We start from the raw sequence: 20,056 nt of genomic DNA, 5'->3' as shown, positions 1-20,056 counted from the left end.
ATGGGAGGTTGCATGTTAGTAAGTGTAGCTGCAGATGTAAGTTGAGATAAAACGAAACAACGAATAGGCTGATATAGAATTATTCTCTCATCAGTGAAAAAATTATATTGATTCTTGTATTCTTGCTATGAATTTCCATTGTCTACATCCTGCGCCGTTGATTGGTCGACCAACAGACCCCCAGTGAAAAAAATTATACCGCGCCACTCACGCCGGACAGCTCAAGCTCTGTCGCACGTTTCCAATATGGCGAACTCAAGGAAATTTGCCGACAAAATAGCGTGGCATAAACAGAATCAAGAAGACGGGACTCGAGCTTTTGAACAAGTAATGAATAAGCCGGTCACCATCCTAGAGGTAACTGAATTCTTTCTAATCGGGGAGTTTATTTTTTTGGTCTTATATGTTCTTCGATGTTGGTATGCGCCAGTGGCATAGAGTTAATAGGTTACATAATTTCAGGCGCAAACATAAACAAGTCGTTTAGTGTAGTTTTAATTTATAACTGAAACGTGAAGAAATTAGAGCAAGCTGATCATGAACATGAATAGCGCAGTGGGCCCTCCTTGATTGGATAGGTTTGTTTGGAACTTTCATTAGCGGTAGAATTTGTTAAATTTTATTTCGAGTTTTATATTTGCGGAAGTACGCGGTGCCAATATCGCGGTTATTTTATGACTACAGATATCACGGAACTTTTGAATGCAGACGATCATACGACGCACAAATAAATTGTTCTGAACACTTTTCGTCGTCGGATCTCTTGTGGTAGAAAAGCACGTGCCAGACGTCACCTTCACGTGTAAATAAACCAAACTGATATAAGCATTTTGTTCATTCCTTCAGTACAAAACGACTAATTTACGCTAACGTGGAATTATGACGTCATGTCTAAAGTCCGGTGAAATGTCATATGCAGATTAACTTCCAAAAGTGACGTCATGCAAAACAAATTGCAAGATACGCGAGAAAATTGAACCTAAAAAACGGTGTAAAGTTTGGCTGATTAGATCTCCTGTGAGATCCAACGTACAAGCAAGCAGGATCTTCGTTCACGGCTTTTGCAGTTTTTAAAGTAAATTTTTGCCCGAAACAATGAATTTGCGTTTAAAATGGGTTTTACCATTACGTCAAGAATTATCAGGGCCTCGGCTTATGTGTTTTCTCCTTTTGGCATCCAATAATTGCTCATGCTTGCCCCGGAAGTTTCTCTTGTGATCGACCGGAATGAATAGGAGTGGGGCGAGCTCTGCCGCAAGGCAATATGGGATTCATTTCCGATAACTAGCCGAACGGGTTACGAAGTGTATAGGCCAACTGAGCAAACACATGAACTACGGTTTTGAAAATCCCTCGAGTGACAGCTGAGGGAAAACCAACTGTCATGGAACGAAAGTCGACAATCGCGATCATGCATCAGTACCGGGTGTTTTATATAAACATGGACATAGTCATACAATTGTTATCTTGGTTTGAAAAATTGGCAGATTCTTGCGAGCACAAACAACCTTCAGCAATATTTTCGTGCCATTAATTTGCATCTTCCGCAACAAGGAACGTCGCGGACTTGAATTTTCGCGTGCGTTGATTGGTCGCCAGACAGACCCCCTGTGACCAAATGGAACGCCGCTAGACTGACAACACGCTCTGTCGTACATTTCCAATATGGCGAACCCGAGAAAATTTGCCGAGAAAATCGCGCTACATAAACAAAAACAGGAGGAAGAAAGGCGTGCTTTCGAGCAAGTTATGAAAGAGGTGTCCATGTTAGAGGTATTTCTAATTTTGTTCAGTGGGAAATAATTTCTTTGGTCGCGTTTTGTTGTTCGGAGTTGACATGACACAGCTAAACGTTGGTTTTCTTCTCTGTTTGTTAGACGACAAGAAGGCCACAACATCATCAGCAAATTCAGGCACATTATCGAGGAGGGTCTCTGCCGAATGTCAACTTCAGCTTAGCAAACGCTCAAAAACACCTAGATTTGCAGGTCATTCATTGTTTTCCACTTTCTGATTGTATTTTCGTATGTGAGCTTAGCTTGTATTTAATTTCTGTGGATTTGTTTTGGAGGGTCGACTCTAATAAAGTGATCCTGTTTTTCACTTCTCAGCACGCCTTACACAATCTAGACGATCTCACAAGGCATAGTGGAGATCGTATGCCTGTGAGAGACAGACGATTTGCAGGGAGCAGACCCGTACCATTTAACGCGAACAACCGCTTTGGTCGAGGAATATCCTTCTTACTGACATCACTCAAAGTAAAAGGGCTTTTAGCAGCAGATGTCACGATACAATTTTTGACTACCGCATTATGAATTATAGCTTTTGTAGTGCCAATTTAACTGTTAGTTGTTTGGTTTACAACTCTAAATTTTTTGAAACTAAAAGAATAAAAGTTTCGTGGAACGTAGCTCAGATGATTAGGTTTTTGACGATCCGAATGAAAGAGAAACACATCCATGTATATTAAGACCGTTTGCATGTGCCCCCCTGTGGAAACTAGTGATCAGAAATCGCTCGGTTTTTAATTTGATCTTTTTGTTTGAAGTTTTATCCAGCCTTAACTTTAATCACATAGATACATCACCCTATGGTTGTCACCTCTCACCTCCTCAACATATGGATCAGTGGAGAGAACGAAGGTATTTTTGTATTCGTAAACAGGAATTGCACTACCATATCTAAGCTTATATTCTAATTTGATTATTTACTACGTTGGTTTCTGATCTTTCCTTTTCAAAACATCGGTGTTCTATTTGCTGTCTTGGTTTCAATTAGCTTAGATAAACTGTATTTTACGCCAATCAAGCAATAAAATACAGAATGATCCGAGGTTCTTTAATGAGTACCGCGAAAGGTTCACTAAAGCAAAAAACATCGGTTTCCCGCGCAAATTCTTCGCGGAGTGAACTACCGGTCGCTAAAATTTCTTGGCAACTTGCAGGCGAATCGATCACACGTTTTTACTAGCGTGATGTTGTTTCCTTAATACAGTCTCGTCATTTTGGGATTTCTTTCTCCTTTTTCACCTGTTCAGCTGCAAGTTTGTTTGCTTATATACTGAAAGTGGATTACCCTTTATCAAGGACATTGCTCATGAAGACAAGTGGATTTGAGATTTGTCCGCAAGTTCCATGAAATTTTGCAATCAGTCTCAAGGCAACAATTAGTTTATTCGATCAAAGTAGCTCTTGTATTTTCTCTTGGATCGTGCTGATTAAGTGATTGTTAGGAAAGTGAGAACTGTATGTTGAAAGTAATTTAATTAATATTAATAAGCTTATTGATTGTACTGTTGGACTTCGATCATTGACTGCCAAAATAACTGAAAAATTACTGTGTATCTCAATCCTCTTGCACTGACTCAAACAGAACTTTCAGGTTCACAATACAGTTTATTTTCTCTTCCTAAGTGTTACATTGTAACAATTGTAAGTTAACTTCATAACAAATTTCCAAATTTTGCATGTTCCAGAAGGTAGTCTCCTATGCATCTGTTGTTAAACATTAGACAATGGCTGCCATCAATAACTGTAAGCTGTAAGCTGAACCAAATTCCTTTCCAGACTTTAACCAATCCTTGCACAAAAACCCCCGCTGGGGGTCTTGTCCAGTCGCAACTTGTTTTAACAGTCACCATACATGTGGCATCCGTGTGATACTAACGCGTATCAGAAAAACCTCTTACAGTTTGCCACTTTTTATCGCGGTGTTTTTACTAATTTGCTTCTCATGTGTTTGTAGCGGAATAAGTTTAGTTTGAATGGACTGATGTTGGATAGAGCCTTTTATTTAAGCGTCATATGTTTCATACTGTGATGAGTTCCAGGGCTTCTGTATGTTTAATCTTTTTATTTGAACTTGACTTCCCTGTTTGTGTTCAATATGCAACTTTATGCTGTTTCTGGCAATTGTTAGCTTTCTTTTGTTCAGTTCAATTTTAGTACATGATACGTTTACAGGTCTTTCTAGTTGTACTTATAAAGTGATAAGATCTGAATTGTCGCATTGACCCTGCAAGAATCTGGCATTTGGATTATGCAATATTATTTTAGAAGACTGTCCGGTCTATACCTGTAACTTATCATTCGCAAAATGGTATTTATTTGTTTTCTTGGTATTGTAATCCTTTGATCCCTGCAGCTTCTATAAAGCTATGCAATGTCTGATGGAATACTGAAATGTACTTCTCAACCTCATTAATAATTAAAAAGCCAAAGACAAAGGAAATCATGCACTCCTTGTTTTTACATCCTTAATTTTCCCTTGAAAATCAGTTTGTTTGAGAAGTTATATCAAACACTCGTCACAGTGTTTCATCACAATAAAAAACCTCGAAGTTCATCAAAAATACTCTACTACGCATCATATTTTTAACTCTCTTCTCGGTGTTTGGTATGTGATGAAACACCGTGTCTCGTGTTTGGTATATTACTTCAGTCATGTCTGTATCAATGACTTCACTTTGTAGGTGTTACTCACTTTTGACCTTTGGAGCTCAACATTTTAGCTCTACATTTGTTCAACAAGTCCAGTGAATGCATTAAAATGTAGAAATAATTTTGCGATTCATCCAGGCAAGACCATGGTTTACATCGTCAAATGAAGGCCTTTTGATTTCACTTTTTAGCTTGTAATTCATGTTTCATTTAAGAAGCCGGCTGATTTTAAAGAACTGCTTGTCTCTTAAGAAACCACAAGTCTTCAAATAAACAAGTTACTGTTGTTTGCCTTAATTTAGTTAACATCACACTGAACCATAATCATTAAATATTAAGAGCAGAGAGTGACGAGTACACAAAAAAACTTTGAACAACAGTTGGCAAATTTCCTTGTTTTCCTTTCCTTTCATTTTATTTATTTATTTATTTATTTATATACATTATTTATAATGGTAATTGAACTGAGTGGAGTGCAATTTGGTCTGAAATCATACGCGTGATTTCAAAATCGCGCGAGTTTGATTTGAAATCACAAGTATGATTTCAGACCAAAATTGCACGACACAAAGTTCAATTACCACTTTATTACACCTATTTTTAAATCACAGAGTATCATCGTCAATATTAATATTCTATTTTTGTTACTTGGTTTCCATTTTGATGAACTAAAGAAAGGATGCGATTTAGAGCAAAAAAATGGTGCAATTTGGGAATAAATCGCACTGATGAGAAACAATCAGATTGCAAGGATCACCAGTGATTTCAAAATGGGTGTAATAAATACAGAAATTCCAGTTCAGCATAGCTGGTTTAAACGGAGATCTGTATAAAATAATAAGAATAAATAATAAAATACAGAAATGAAAGCAAAAAATCATTCAAAGAGTTCATGAAGGTCAGAAATTAACTAAGGTGATTTAGATGTTTCTTGACTCTCAGTTTAAAACTAGTGAGAGACTGATCATGACGTAAGTTGTGAGGAAGAGTGCTCCAGGATTTGGGGGCATTGTACTTAAAAGATGTTTGAAATTTAGTAGTCTTGGCAAGAGGCAGGCGAATAAGGTCTTTTTTCCTAGTGTTGTAGTAATGGGTCTGCTCCGAGGAGTGGAAGTCATCTAGCCGATAAGCTGGGGCCAAGCCATTGATACACTTATAGACCTGTATGCACAAACAGAAACAAACAGAAACCATTAACTAATATGTCTGGCCTGTTACCAGAAACCACCTGCCATTTGGGGGTACAAAATGCATTTATGTCATTGTAAATTAACTGAAATGTCAGTGGTGTCTTCCAATCACTGCAAACACAGTTAGAATGCCTTTAATGGCTCAGGTCTGAGCCGAAGAAATGTCACATGCCAAAGTTAAACATTTTGTCGGTATGTGTAATGACCCAAATGAGCCTCAGAGAATGAATTCCCAGATGAAATTCAGTATTGCAGTAAGGGACAAGTATCGTAGCAATAAACAAGATCATGATCAAATCAAATAGTCATTCACAGACATCCCTCTAATTTTTATTTTTGGAGAGCAAGCGTCTATGTACAGGCTACAATCACACAATGAAATAAGTGACTGCATTGCTTCTATTCAATTTTACAAAGTTGACATAACCGTAAAAGTGTGTTTGATTTCAAATTTAGAGGATGGCAACTTTATGGAATTGCAAACTCAAAACAAAGTGTTATATTCTATGATGTGTTGTTTGTTAGTTCATTCCAGCATTATAAATATATAAAGTAGCTTTCACATTGCTGCTTTTCTGTTGCAACAGTACAGTGGTTTACCATGAAAAACATCTGATTTGTTTGTTTATTTTCATGTAGGATTGCTTCAGATTCTGCTCTTCATGAGAGTGTTATGCGTGCAGAAGTGAAACCAAAAGGTAAGGAATGTCGGTTATATTAGGGGTGTCTGAGCCTCAACTGGTTATATTGCTGTCTGGGTTTGAGCCAAGATTCCATTAGTGCCCGTCCAGTAACTAACATGGGGTCCCATCCCACTAGGGGGGTCTGGGGGCATGCTCCCCAGCAAATTTTGAAAATTTGAAGTGTCTTAGGTGCATTTTCCACTATTTTCAGTTGACAAACTCATTGATCAGATTTGAATGTCAAATGCATCGTTTTCTTTGCCAAAAACCTAAAATGGATTGAAACTGTACTTGCTTCTGCCCACAAAATGCATCACTTTCCTTTCAGTGAAATCAGTTCGATAACACATGTTATGCTCTACGCAGACAAAAACGGAAAATTATTGCCCAATATTCACCTATGAAGCAATAAGTAACAAAAGGAAGCTAAATTAGAAATAAGGTGATGGTGAGATGGTGTGTAAAGCGTATCCAGAATCACTATAATCAAGTAATTTTGTTCAAACTATTATGAAATCACTGACTGCAAATCAACAAGATCTACGTTTATTCATTTCTCCTGAAAAGTGGCCGTCCTCAGGACAGCCGGACGCCCAACTTGCTAAAACCCTGGTTGCTGTTTAGGATAGTTGCTACAACTAGCAGGTTGGGAGTTACAAGGTGACAGTATATTGAAGGAAATTAACATTAACATGCTATTTCTCTTTGTTTTTCAGAGAAAACTTTGCCCTCATATGAAGTGTCAAGAAAGGTAAGCTAAACTGGGCTGGTGAAAGATGGTGCTTCCTTTTGTAACTGTGCATATGTTGTGTACAGTACAGAATAGTCCCAGAAATGTGCGTTTTGCAGAGGTATTTCTGCATGGTGTAAGACTATATATGTGGAAAAAGCAGATCTCAGTACAGGTTATTGGAATCCAAAAGAAAGTTAAGGGTACACATTCAGAGAAAATGGAGTTTCAATTTGGAAAAAATACCACACATTGTTTTGCATTTTAACACTTTGTGTAATTCTTCTTGCTTGTTATCCCTGAAAAATATGTGGTTACCCCAAATTTCCTTTTTGGATTCCCATAGTCCTTGCTAATATCTGCTTTTCCTGCAGTTCATAAACTGCCAAAAATATTGAAAGTACACTCATTACTCGCTACTCAATTCCACGTTTTATTCTCTATTGCATTTACTCCGCCGATCTCCTCAAAAAGGTCTTGCATAATCACCGTGTCATTTTCGTTATCCGATTTCAACATGTCAATAAAAAAAGATCACTACTAATGTATGCATAATATAATACGGCACTCTACAGTAGGCACTGTCGTTAATACATCTAGGAAGGAAATACAGTTGGGCAGTTGATTTCTTAAAATCAAGTACAAAGTACTCTGAAGGTGGGCTCAAAATCTTGTATTGAAAACCCTCCTTCTACCATCTTTTAATGAAACCACTGTCTTATTTTTGTGCATGTATAGGTCCGTAGTCCTTCAAGACCAAAGTCATGTGAAGTTCCTGGAATGTAAGATAGATTTGTTGTTTGTCTAGCTACTTAACTAAGATACTGTAGAATTACAGTGATGTGTACTAATTTAGTTGAATTGTTGTTGTTTTTTATGCGGGATGCCCTGAGGGGCATACCGTGTCTAAAAACGGGTTGATTTTTTTTTTCTTCGTAGTAGCTACAAATCTGCACATTAATTTATTCATTAAACTCACCCCTCCCCTAGTCAGGATGTATTGTTCTGATTGTCTTCAACAAAAGCAGGCCAATCAAAATCCATTCTTGTCGCTTATATCGCAAGGGAGGGGACCCAGTCACCCCTACTAGTGTGACGTCAAAGCATCATTTGATTTACTCATTATTTTCGGATAAAATTTGTGGCGCCATATTGTTAACATGTTGTGGACTCAAGTGTGCTGTTTTCAAATAGAAATTTCACCATTTTGAAATGGTAAATCAAAAGAATAACTTCTAAGAAGCACTCGACATCTAAAACGGTGGAAATTGGAGAGTTCCTGGCGAAGGAATCGTGCTTTGTTTGACAGTTCTAAAACCACGACAGGACTGAAAAGACGTCATTGATACGCTTTCAGAAGTTATTGTAATGGAATTTCCGAAATTTCCGGTACAATATAACGTAAGCGTAGCACAAGGGAAACAACATAACGTGATCATCATGACTCAAACTATTCCATTAGCAATGATAGTTTTATCAATCTGCGAAGCATACAATTGGAATAAATGCAGTAAATAGAAAGAATAACTTCTAAGAAGCACTCGACATTTTAAACAGTGGAAATTGGTGAGTTCCTGGCCAAGGAATCGTGCTTTGTTTGACAGCTTTATACCAAGATGGGAGACTGAGAAAAGTCATTGATAAGCTTACGTTTTCGTAATGGAATTTCCAAAATTTTCTGGAATTTCCAGTAAAACCATAGGTAGCGTAACACGAGGGAAACAACATAACACGATCTTCATGACTCGAACTATTCCATTAGCAAGGATGGTTTTATTAATCTGCGAAGCGTACAACTGGAATAAATGAATCAGCCACAGCATCTCGCGTAAATGCCAGTATAGGCATCGTGATTTTTTTACAGTTGATTTCATTGCTGTGTGCATTCCCTGGTTTTTGGGATTTGCAATAATAGTGGCAGACCTGCCCCCCTCCCCCAACCCCCACTGCGTTTTCAAAGAAAGCAGAGTCCAGAGGCCAAATTTTTTACAATAACAATTCTTAGAGCCATTTTCTCCCCCCACCCCCACCCCTGTTAAGAAAACTTATTGGGTTCACCATTGGTAACTAATTCATCTGCGATGATTATTTCCCTTGTCTCTCTCTTTGTCTTTTAACATGACACAGGGCAGTGTGCCTCATGGACTCATCTATTTAACACTTGACCAAGAAATATGTCAATTTACACAGCTTTATGACCCAAACACTGTCAGAGCTTCATCTTTGAAAGCTATGTAAAGTGTGGTGCTTACCTATGTCAAGTCATGACTGAGATTCAGATCATGACAGAAATCAAATAAGAGTATAGTGGGAGAAATTTGGATTCTACATGTAATTTCAAATCATCATTTTCACCCATTTTGGAGCCCTTCAAATCAGAAATGTGTTTTCTCTTCTGATTCACAGGATGTACCCTTCACCTGAACATATGTCACCTTCAGGCCCAAGTTTGCCGATAGCTGCCGCCAACACCGGTGGCTCCCTTCCAGATCTGACTAACCTGCACATCCCATCTCCACTACCAACGCCGATCGACCCTGATGAGCAAGTCAATCAAGTATTGTCACCTACTCAACCCTTTCCATTGTCTCAAAGACAGAATCCTCCTCGGCGGCAACCTGGTAACCAACAGCCATTGAGAAAGCCTCCATACATGCCATTAATGGATGCAAACCTCTCTCCACTGGAGGATCGACTACAACAATTCCAGTTGTATCCACAAGGAAATATTGCAAATAATGATTTCAGCTCACATGGACCCATTACCACAAGCGCTTCACCGACACTATCGCCCACATCATCATCACCCATCACACCTCTTTTCGGCAACATGCCAAACAGTGGATTTAATCCGGAGCTGTTCTCTAAACAGCATCAGCCACAACAGCAACTACAGCAGCCCAACACCTTATCATTACAACAACAACTGGAACAATTTTCAATGCATCGCCCAATGTTGAATTCAACAATGCAACTTCCCTTCCAAAGTTTGCTGTCACAAACGCCGACAAGCATCCCACAGAGTATGCCCAGCATAGCACAATTTTATGGTGGCCACACACGGGTGCCTGATTTAATTGTGACTGGAATAGAGGATGAAGGCCAAAAATCAGACTTTGCTAAAGATCTTAGTTCGGCCATTGCTCATATTGGTGGAGATGATACTGGGGAAATCTATGCAACTGATGATCCATTTCAAAAGGTAGTGCTTGATCCATTAGATGTGGAAGGTTTTCAGATGCTGTCTGGTCAGGAGTCAGAACTCACTGATGCTGCTACAGAGGATCAATTCCGTTTGGACAGGCTTGGGTAAGACCAATTTCTACCGTGCTTTTTTTTTCTGATAATTTAACAGTTGAAGCCCTCCTTGCGACAGCTCTTGTAGGTGACCAGCTCTAGTTATGGCCAACACTATGAAACCCTGTTTTAACTTTCACCCAAACTCCTCTCCTCTTATTAAAAGTTCCCAGAAGTGACCATGGACACTTTTGGGAATTACCAAGAGGGTTTTTTGACCACTCAAAGAGTTTGATGTACTGTATTATTACTGCACACTTATGTAATATAAGCTATTTCATCAAGGCCTAGAGTGAAAATTTTGCCATGTGATACTTCAACGTTTAATTTGTACTTTACATACAGTGAACTGATATCCTGCAGTGAGACACATTGTTACTCTGGTAACGCAATAGAACATTCTTTGATAGCTGTTGTGCAGTACTAGACATTGCAATCATCTGAATAAATGTTTGGAAGGTTTTAATGTCAGTAGATGCACATGGCATTTACTTTTGCTAGCCGTGTCTGGAAAAAAAGGCTCCTGTAAGCAACCAACCTCATTGTGTCAATGATTGGTCGCTTTTGAGAGCTTATCTTCTTAAGTGACCAGTTCTAGTTATGATCACTTTTTCGAATTCCTGAGGTGGTCACTTATGAGAGCTTCAACTCTATTCATCACAATAATTTGGCTGCTATTTTGTGAGGTCCCCAGTGAAGTACTGACGGTGCTGTTGTTCTCACATGACTTTATCATTGTGGTATTATAAGGTTCAGTAGTATATTGGTTGCAACAATGAAGGTTATGAACAAGCCAATTACGTTGCAAATTGTAATTGTTACCCAACATTATTTGAAGTTTGCAAGTTAAGCATGAGTGAAGTTCAGAATTTTTAAGTTAAGGTTTGTTTAAAAATGTGGGCTATTTTCTTTCAAGTCAAAAGAAAAACATCTCAATTATTTATTCCAAGATTTGCCTTGAAAGTCTGATAACCCATCCACTGTTTTTGTACAGCAAATTTTTAAAACAGGTTTTGGAGGAAAACATGTACTCAGTTATGTTTGGTATACATTTGCAATGTGATTTTCGTAGATCAGAAACACATCCTTATAAGTTTTGTGGTAATCCTTTCACACATTCTGAAAGTGATGCTTCACCTGTGGGTAAATTTTGTTGCAACCAAGAGTTTTCAGATGTGAAACAACCCAAATCCACCCAAGTGAACCTGTTTTTGTGCAAACACACAAAGCAAAAAGCAAACAAGTTTTGAAGCAAGCTTTGGTTTTAAGACAGAGGGAGGTTTGAGATGCCATGCTTTCTCTGATTTGTATGGTTCTTTGTCAACATTATGTGCAGATGAGTGTTAGCCTAGGGTTTTGTTTCTGATGATGAGAATTGCAATTTGATCACTGTGGATAGATTGTTTATTTGGTCTTCTCAAAGAATGATTTTGATTATGTTACAATTCATGTTTTTTTTCAACTGGTGGCTACAGGGAAGGATGTTATATATTACACGAGCATTGTGCAGTAACATTAATTCTTTAGTGACTGCCTTGAGCGGGTTTCATTCCTTGTAAGCTTTGTAATGTACATGTCGGCAATTGATGTGAACTGGTGGATTATGACAGGCAAGCAAGAATACAAAATGACACCACGATGCAACATTATTAATAAGCCACAAACAAATCAACAACGAAATATGAACAGAAAACAATAATTATTAAAGGGGAAGTATCTTGGGGTTTTGATATCTTTTGTTAAAAATGATGAAATAAGACCTTCAGTCACCTGCCAAATAATTCTTGAATGACGAGAGGAAAGAAATCAATTCAATTCTTGAAAGGAAAAACTTGTCGTCTGTCCTAGTGCATTTTGGAAACAAAAATGCAAGAACTTGAAAAACATTAGCCTAATATTTTCAAAGTTTCAATCCATACCGGCCTACTCTGTGTCTGGCCAGAGGCACTAATCAACAGTTTCATTGTACTGGGGTGATAATTCATAACAAACTTGACAATTATTTCATTGTTTCTGCTAGCAGACAAACATTTTTGGGTTTTGAGATGACAGCAAATTTGCGTGATACTTCCCCTTTGATCTAGCTCATAAATACCGTACTAGTAAGTTGTGTGTGCTGACCAATGTGAGCTTAAAAATGTTTTGGGTCACTTTATGTATCTTCTCCATGTTTCCAACCTGAAACATTAACAGCTTTTTTTTCTTTTATCTCTTACAGAGCCACAAGATTACATTGAATAATTCATCAAATAATTACTCACTACTTCGTAAAGAAAGCTGCTATATATTCTTCACAAATTGTTAGAGAACATTCCAGAGAATGCATTCACCCTTCCATCAATTTGTGAAGTTGCTGTACGAATGCAATAATTGCCATGACCTGTTTTTATCCTGTGGGTAACTTATTTTTGAATGCGTATTAATTAATTGCTATGATAATGTAAATTAGGTTTAGTATTTTATTAAGGGTTGCAAGTTAAAAAATGATAAGATTGTTCCTTCAAAGCCAGGACCCTTTTGTATCCATAGTAATTATTATTATCCAGTGTACCATAAAGTCTGGCTTCCCATGTACATGTATATTATAAATAGTAGTAAAGTAGCTACATAGTTATACATTATGTTATCTAATAACGTTGAACGTGTTTCAGTATGTACATGTATTGGTGGTACAGTCGTTTACAAGGAACATTTTTTACTGTGTACATGTATAAGAATGTGTTAAAGTGACGATGGCAGGTTTGGTTCTGTATTTTTTAATATTTTAGTCTCATAACCCTTTGAGCCCCAGTATCAACAACCATATTCTCCTTACTTTTTCTATGTATTTTATGGTTTAAGTTGGGAGAATTTGTTTAGTAATCATAGTATTCATTTTTCCTCATACCCTGCATGTTTGATAGAATAGTAGTGATATTGTAAGGCGTCATAAGATGCTGGCAGTATTGATGCTTAAAGGGTCAAAATGTCTTATTGTTAGTGCCAAAACTAAGAGGATTCTACATAATGCAGATGTTATCTTTTGTCCTACTGTCAGATGGCAAGCAAACTATTGTGTCAATCACATTATTATAAATTTTTATCACATGTAACAGATGCATAACTGTAGTTCATACTAGACTTGACATTCAACAGTGAAAACCCACATGGCAAAGTTACAGACAGTCTGTGTGACCCTACTGAAATGTATGTGTTTGATTGCTTTGGAGTTGGACTGAATGTGCTCCTTGAAGTGGTTTACGGTCGGATTTAGAATCAAGTTTAGCAAAATGCTGTGCACAAGTTTGCATTGGAAAGAAAGAGCATCTGATCACCACTGTTTTGGCTTGGAATTTTTAAGCTCAAGGGTTTTGTTGAACCAACAACATCCCCTCCTGCTCTCACTACAATGCTTGAGACATCTTGTGACTTTTCCACAGAAGCCCTTATTAGCTCTTCTGGTCAACACCAAACATATTCATGTAATAGACATGCTTATTACATTTTATGCTAGGATAGAATTAACCTGCCAATTTTTCCTCAATTCCAAGAACTTCTAAAAATCTCCAAATATGATCAAGAAAGTCCTACAGAGTGCTGAGTTGATGATATTCCTGAATAGAATCTACAGGAAGTTCATTATTTACATTGATTATTGTGTCAGGAAATTCAAACGTGAAATACACATTTCAACTTCTGTCTCAACTTGAGACAACTTTTCAAAACTTTTTCCTGTCATTTAAGTAAAGGGTCTCTCTTGGCTGGTGTGCATTGCAAGGATTTGCCATTGTTTTTATCCAAAATCTTGACCTTATTACCAGGTGAAATAGTAATATAATACACTCTACACTTTACGCACAAGGCGTCCTGTGGTCAGCTTAACTTGTCTTAAATAGAACTCTCATAGATAAATCTTTGAAATACCTTTTTGTTGTATTGCAAAATTAATTTCTTTATTGAAAAATTCAGCTATTAAACCTAGAATTGATGGTTTAATGATAGCCTGAGTAGTCTGCTTGCTACAGTTTTCCTTTTCTTATGTTCGAATTCTACAGAGGTTGATTTGGTGAATGTAAACCACTTTTGAATTTGTTGTAGTTTGGGTGAGGTCGTGTCAGTACAATATTTACTTGGCATGGGATGCAGGCATGTTAGGTTGTGCTAACTTGTGCTGTGTATTGCAGGATCTCTTGTTTAGAGTTTTTTGTAGCTGACATTGCTTTGCTTTGTGAGGGTATATTAGTCAGCCATTTTCATAGCACCAAAAATGGCTGCTCACAGGAGCTTTCTGCATTCGGTATTGTGGTTAAGAGAGGCCCTTTGACATTATGACACCACTGAATTTTACATGTAGTAAGAATCTGACAATGCCAATTTTTAAACCATTTAGTTCAGTCCCCAATATTTTGTCGTCTTCTCTGAAACATCTTGAACCAGAGTGATCAGGTCAGTTATTTTACATTGAATTTCAAAGTCAATATGAAAAATTTTTCTAATCCCATTATGTTATTTTTTCCAGATCAAATCATCTAATTAGAAAATGAACAGTAAATGTATTTGATACAATGTAACATGGCTTAAACATGACTGTTTTTCTCAGTTAATGCACCTACAGGTAAAAATTGTTCATTATGTTCAAGGTGGCTTGTGTGTGGCCTAGCAGCCCACATTGTTTTGTACGAAGGACTTGCTAAATCTAATAACTTCTAATGTGTGAGACAGTCACTTGAGAAAGCAAAATCGAAGTTATTATTCTGTCCAATCACCACAGATGCAAACAATACTCTGAACCAATGAGAACACTAATAAGCCTTTGCACTCTCATGTGTGGTAAAGTGTAAGCTAGTCACATTTGGCTTCATTTTGTGATTGTTTGAGAGAGCAGCAGAAGCTGTTTAACCAATCACAAAAATGCAGTGGAGAAAACTAAAGCAGCTGTGAATAATTATTATTACTTTTGGTACTCATCTGAAATCTGTTCTAATTATGTGTAAACTTGAATCACAGACTGGTGTATGTCAGTAATTATAATACAATGTGTTTTAAGGACGGTGCCTACTTTTGTTACTGTGCATACGTTCTTCGCATCTCAAGATACTCGGGTTTCCTATGGGTGGTGCCTACTAATACAGGGATATTTTTGCATGGTTTAAAAATATGCAGAGAAAGCAGAACTTAACAAGTGCTTTTGGTATCCAAAAATAAAATTGGGGGTGGCCATACATTTTTCAGAGATAATAAAGTTTCAAATTGGAAAAAAAAATGCCATACATTGCTTTGTATTTTACTTCTTTTTGGAATAATAATTATTAATTATTTCTAAAAAATGCCCTGCTACCCACAATTTTCTTACTGGATTCAATTAGGCCATACTTAGATCTGCTTTTCCTGCATAGTCATAATCTGTTCAAAAATACTTCGGTTTTAGTAGGCACCGTCCTTAAGTTTAAGGTGTTGCTTTGCTGTGTGTTCAAGGTTATACTGCAGTGAAATGTACATTATCCTTTGCACCCAATGAGAGACCAAAGGGCTGATGCTAGTGTGAGAGGAAACTAAAGCAGGGAAAATAAATAAATGTTAAGTATCCATATTCCCATTACTGTCTTCTGTATATTTGTACAATGCAAGTTGAGAGAATTTAAAAGCCAAGACACTGGATGCTTGGTGCATTATAATATTGGATATACGCATTGTTCTCATGACCATTATTTTTTGATCAAGTAGAGCTTTTGTAAGAAGACGATAGATGCTGGTTCCTTTTGAGAGTTAAACGGGTAACTAATAGCTTGCGCTGGCTTTGGCCATTTTCCAATCTCCTGCTCTTATTATGACTCTCCAAGAAAGGTCTTGCATTCCACCCACTTGTCAGTTGCTTAACACTGCTTCTCGCATAGAAATTTGCCTAATTATTTTGTAGTCATTGTCTTCAGTCTTCCCCAAACAGCCTTGGAAAAATTCTTTGTAGCCTATGCCTTTGATGTACATAAAAAACCTAGGCAATTTTTTAGATTTTTTTTATTTATTTATTTTTTACTTTTTGTCGCAATAGTGCCAAAACCTTCAATACTGTCAAATTTGTGGTTTGCGATGTTAAAAAGGTTTAGTGGTAGGTTTCATTCCGTGCTTCACAAACACTATTTTAGTCTGGAAGATGTAGAGTTGTGAGTCAACAAGCTGTCTGCCACTTTGGATTGTTTACCATTTAATGAGAGAAAATTGGTTATGTAAATGGAATTCCTTTAGAGATGTTTTGTTTTACATTCACCATTTCCTTGAAACCCCTGCAACTTATCTGTGTGGCTGGAAGTTGTGTCAGCTGCCAGCAAGAAGCAAATGGTACACACATTTTGCCTTAAGTGATTGCAGTTGAGAATTAAGCCTTTCAAGAAATATTTTCATTTGTTGCGGAATTTTTTTCTCTTAAGACAAACCAAGTATTTCTTGGGATAAAAAGTAAAGCACCATTGTTCTTTTGAGTGTTTCAGTATTTTTGACTCAGCAGACAAGGTTAGCAAAATATTTTAACAAGACCAAAACGCATGGACAAGCTAGGGTCAAATATGTGATGCATTTCACTGTGTGTAGAAAGTGTGTCCAAAAGGCCATCTCAGCTGCTAAGTATATGAAAAATTATTAGTTTCATATAATTATTAAAGGCTAAAAATTCCAAGAGGCATTACTTTTGTGTTTTCTGCCGTTGATAAATATAAGAATTTATGTGGTTAACATATTTGTTAGCTTACAAAAATGTGCCTTAAAAAGGCCATACAGAGAAACCATCCTAATTCTGTCCTGGCATGATATCCTCATTTCCAGTCCACCTTGCTGTATAATTGAATGTGACGTCATCACCAGTTAAGGTAATTAAAAATAAAAGGCAACCTCGCTCTGAAAGCAAGGCTGATCTAGAAGAAAGCATCTGTGATATGTTGTTTGATAAGCAGCATGTAGAAGCCTGAGAACAAGATTGACATACCTCCTCTCCTCCCCCCCCCCCCCCCCCACACATACACACACACATCCTCAGCCAAGGTGTTATATTGCTTTTTTTATGGTTGCTAAAAAATTAAAACGTAGTGGTGATTGAGTTTTGTCAAAATTTTAAAAAAGGACAACTGGGTGTTATTTCTGAGTTATTTCTTAAAGATAAGACTTTTCTTAAACTTCAAGCAGTCCCTTATTTTTCTTAGGGATAGTCAAGCGAGCGAGCCGCACGAGTACGCCTGAAAATTGCCTTCCGTGAGAAGTGAATTTCGCTTCTCTCCCGTCACGTCTTCTAACTGGAGGCCATCTTTGTGCGGGCTATGCCCGGGGGGATACTTGACCCTAGGGGTCCCGCTAGGGGTTTGAAACCCTGACCCTGTTTAGGACGTAAATAACCTTAAATACATACTCTGTGTAGGACAACGCCATCTATTTTAAGACCCTATTTAGGACAAAGGACAACATCCTTCTTTACACAAGTAATTTAAAGGTCCACTGTCACTTACCGGACTTGATATTCCACGCATTGAAACGAGAACACCAATCACAACAGATAAAATAATACATTACCTAGAAGTGATGGCGAAAAATCCCAAAAATTTCGCATAAAACAGCGGTGAACTTAATTGACGTGAAACATTCCTCACTAAAATAAATACAGACAAACGTCTCTGATTTCGGATTGCCAAATACTCGACGACAGTCTTGCAACCAAACCCTGCCTAGGACGGGTCCAGGACAGACTCGCTTGAAATTATATAGCCTGTTCAGGGCAGAGGGACCAAAAACCATACCCTATCCAGCGGCACGTTCCCGTATAGCCCATATAGGGCAGTACCTCCCTCGGGGGCTATGCCAAGTGTAAATTTTACCGTGAAATCCAAATTGCTCCAATAATCTGTTCATGTTGTCCTTCAGCAGCATGGTTAAAAATATATAAAACTGTTCAATTGAGGCCTTAAACCATTAACCTTAAAACTTAAACCTTTTAGCTTGGCGTACTGATTGATTAGCATGTTAGAATTTTTGACCTTAAAGTTCAAGATGACTTTTTTGTTGCTTCTGCTAATCTAATTAGTTGTGAGGGGGAAAAAGTTCTAGACATTGAGGCAATGTGGTTTCGTAGCCATATTTCTGCTTAGTTTTTGAACAAGCCCTCCAGTTGTATTTTCAGGTTGGTCCATGGGGTTCACTTCAATAGCTCTCTTTACAGTTGTGTGCTTAGTGACCTGGTGTTTGAGTGCAAGCGAGGCCGGAGTTGTCTTTGTTTTGATCCAAACTTCACTTCTTTTCATATGTAGATCATGCCGTTCTTATGCTAACTAGTCTGCATTTACATTTCAAAAGCAATCCAGCCTCGCCTCAACTCAAAGGCCAGCACATTGTAAAGTGGGCTATTCGTCTGTATTCCTCGCCCGCTCGAACATCCAATCCAGCCTCGTTCGCAGTCACGAGGCTGCTTCCCTTCCTGCAAATAAGGTACGCATGATGGTCATGTCATGTATGGGAGGAAAACAGGGCCATTGTAGGAAAAGGGGCACTCTCTGCTTGGTTCTTTCTCCCAGTCATAGCAACTACAACCATGTTATCGAGCTTGAACGAGTTTCGGCTGACGTCATTTTTTGTTGCTGGTGTTCAAAAACGTATTCTTTATATTGTTTTTGTCCTTGTCATTTGTGACCTTCCCATCGCTTCTCCCACGTCCTTGCCACCGCACTGAGTCTCGCGGTTAGGCCAGTTTCAAACGTCGCGCTGCTGCCGTGTGGAACTTTAAATTCAGGAATTAAATTCGACGTTAGCACGGTATCAACTTGAATTTAGTTCGACACAGCAATTTTAAAAATTCAACGGAGGGTCTGCCGACGGTACCGTGCTAAACAAAGACCTGTACGAAGTAGCCACTCGAACGAGATCACTCGATTGAGATGAACGCGACAAATAAGGGGCTGTTTACATGGAGGGAGGAAGATCCTAGAGGGCGGATCATCCTAGCGTCATTTTTTTTCTCTATTCAGTTTACATGCAAAACGTTCAGTGTACTTGGCCCTAGCGCTAGGATCTTAGTAGCAACTTTCTGTCTGAGAGATGGGAAGATCCTGGCACCATGTAAACTACTTTCGCTCCGTCGGAAGATCCTAGTACTAGGGACAAAAAAACAAACTGACATGCATGGCGGCAGCCGGAAGTTCAGCTGCTCAAGGTCGACAGTTAATATTCTTCTTTTCCTTCTCCACTTGATAACTCCTTCGGCCGAAATTTCTGCGTGCAAAGCAAACGAAAGTTTCTTCGCCTTCTCGAATCTTCCTCCCTCCATGTAAACAGCCCCTTAGATTTGTTTGCCGTGCCCAGCAAGAAAGCACTGTGAGCTTTACCCCACCCATATTGTACAATATAGAACTGGCTTTTCATAACCTCGTTTAAAAAACCCAACGATTCGTCAGCTCTATTCAATTTTCTCTATTCAGAACTTATTTTGAGAAGCAATGGCAAAAACTCGGGCCTCGCCTTTCATGCGGAGTGTTTGGAATCAATCCCTGATGAAGCACTCGGCGCCCTCGTTTTTCACCAAATAGAAAGTGAATCAAGAGAGGCATCCTCTCTTGGTAAAATTGATCTCGTAAAAAGTCAGTGAGTTGACCACATTGTAATCCCTGCCAAGCCTAGAGAGGTTGCATCTACGTTTGATACTTCTGCGATGAAATTCGATTACAACTGTAAAAATATAATCAGTTGAATGATTTCGATGACGAT

The 20,056-nt window shown here is 38.1% G+C and overlaps 1 protein-coding gene across 3 annotated transcripts; it reads left to right on the top strand.

Annotated features, from left to right (window-relative positions):
- Nucleotides 1-217: 217 nt before the first annotated feature.
- LOC146476857 (CREB-regulated transcription coactivator 1-like) lies at nt 218-15,917 on the top strand. Of its 3 annotated transcripts, none has more exons than XM_085113971.1 (9): nt 218-357; nt 1,878-1,988; nt 2,112-2,237; nt 2,581-2,645; nt 6,272-6,330; nt 7,032-7,066; nt 7,784-7,827; nt 9,452-10,354; nt 12,561-15,917. In XM_085113971.1, exons 1-9 carry the CDS (start codon nt 247-249, stop codon nt 12,577-12,579), a joined length of 1,473 nt encoding a protein of 490 aa, XP_084970097.1. In that variant the 5' UTR covers nt 218-246; the 3' UTR covers nt 12,580-15,917. The 3 variants fall into 3 exon arrangements, with proteins under 3 accessions (XP_084970097.1, XP_084970099.1, XP_084970098.1); XM_085113972.1 differs by lacking the exon at nt 218-357 and adding an exon at nt 1,151-1,773; XM_085113973.1 differs by lacking the exon at nt 1,878-1,988.
- The last annotated feature ends 4,139 nt before the right edge of the window (nt 15,918-20,056 follow it).

Source organism: Pavona decussata, unplaced genomic scaffold (genome assembly GCF_977016875.1).
Source record: "Pavona decussata unplaced genomic scaffold, jaPavDecu1.1 SCAFFOLD_72, whole genome shotgun sequence".
NCBI lineage: Eukaryota > Metazoa > Cnidaria > Anthozoa > Scleractinia > Agariciidae > Pavona > Pavona decussata.
Note: the sequence above shows the minus strand (reverse complement) of the source record. Positions and strands in the feature narration are given on the sequence as shown.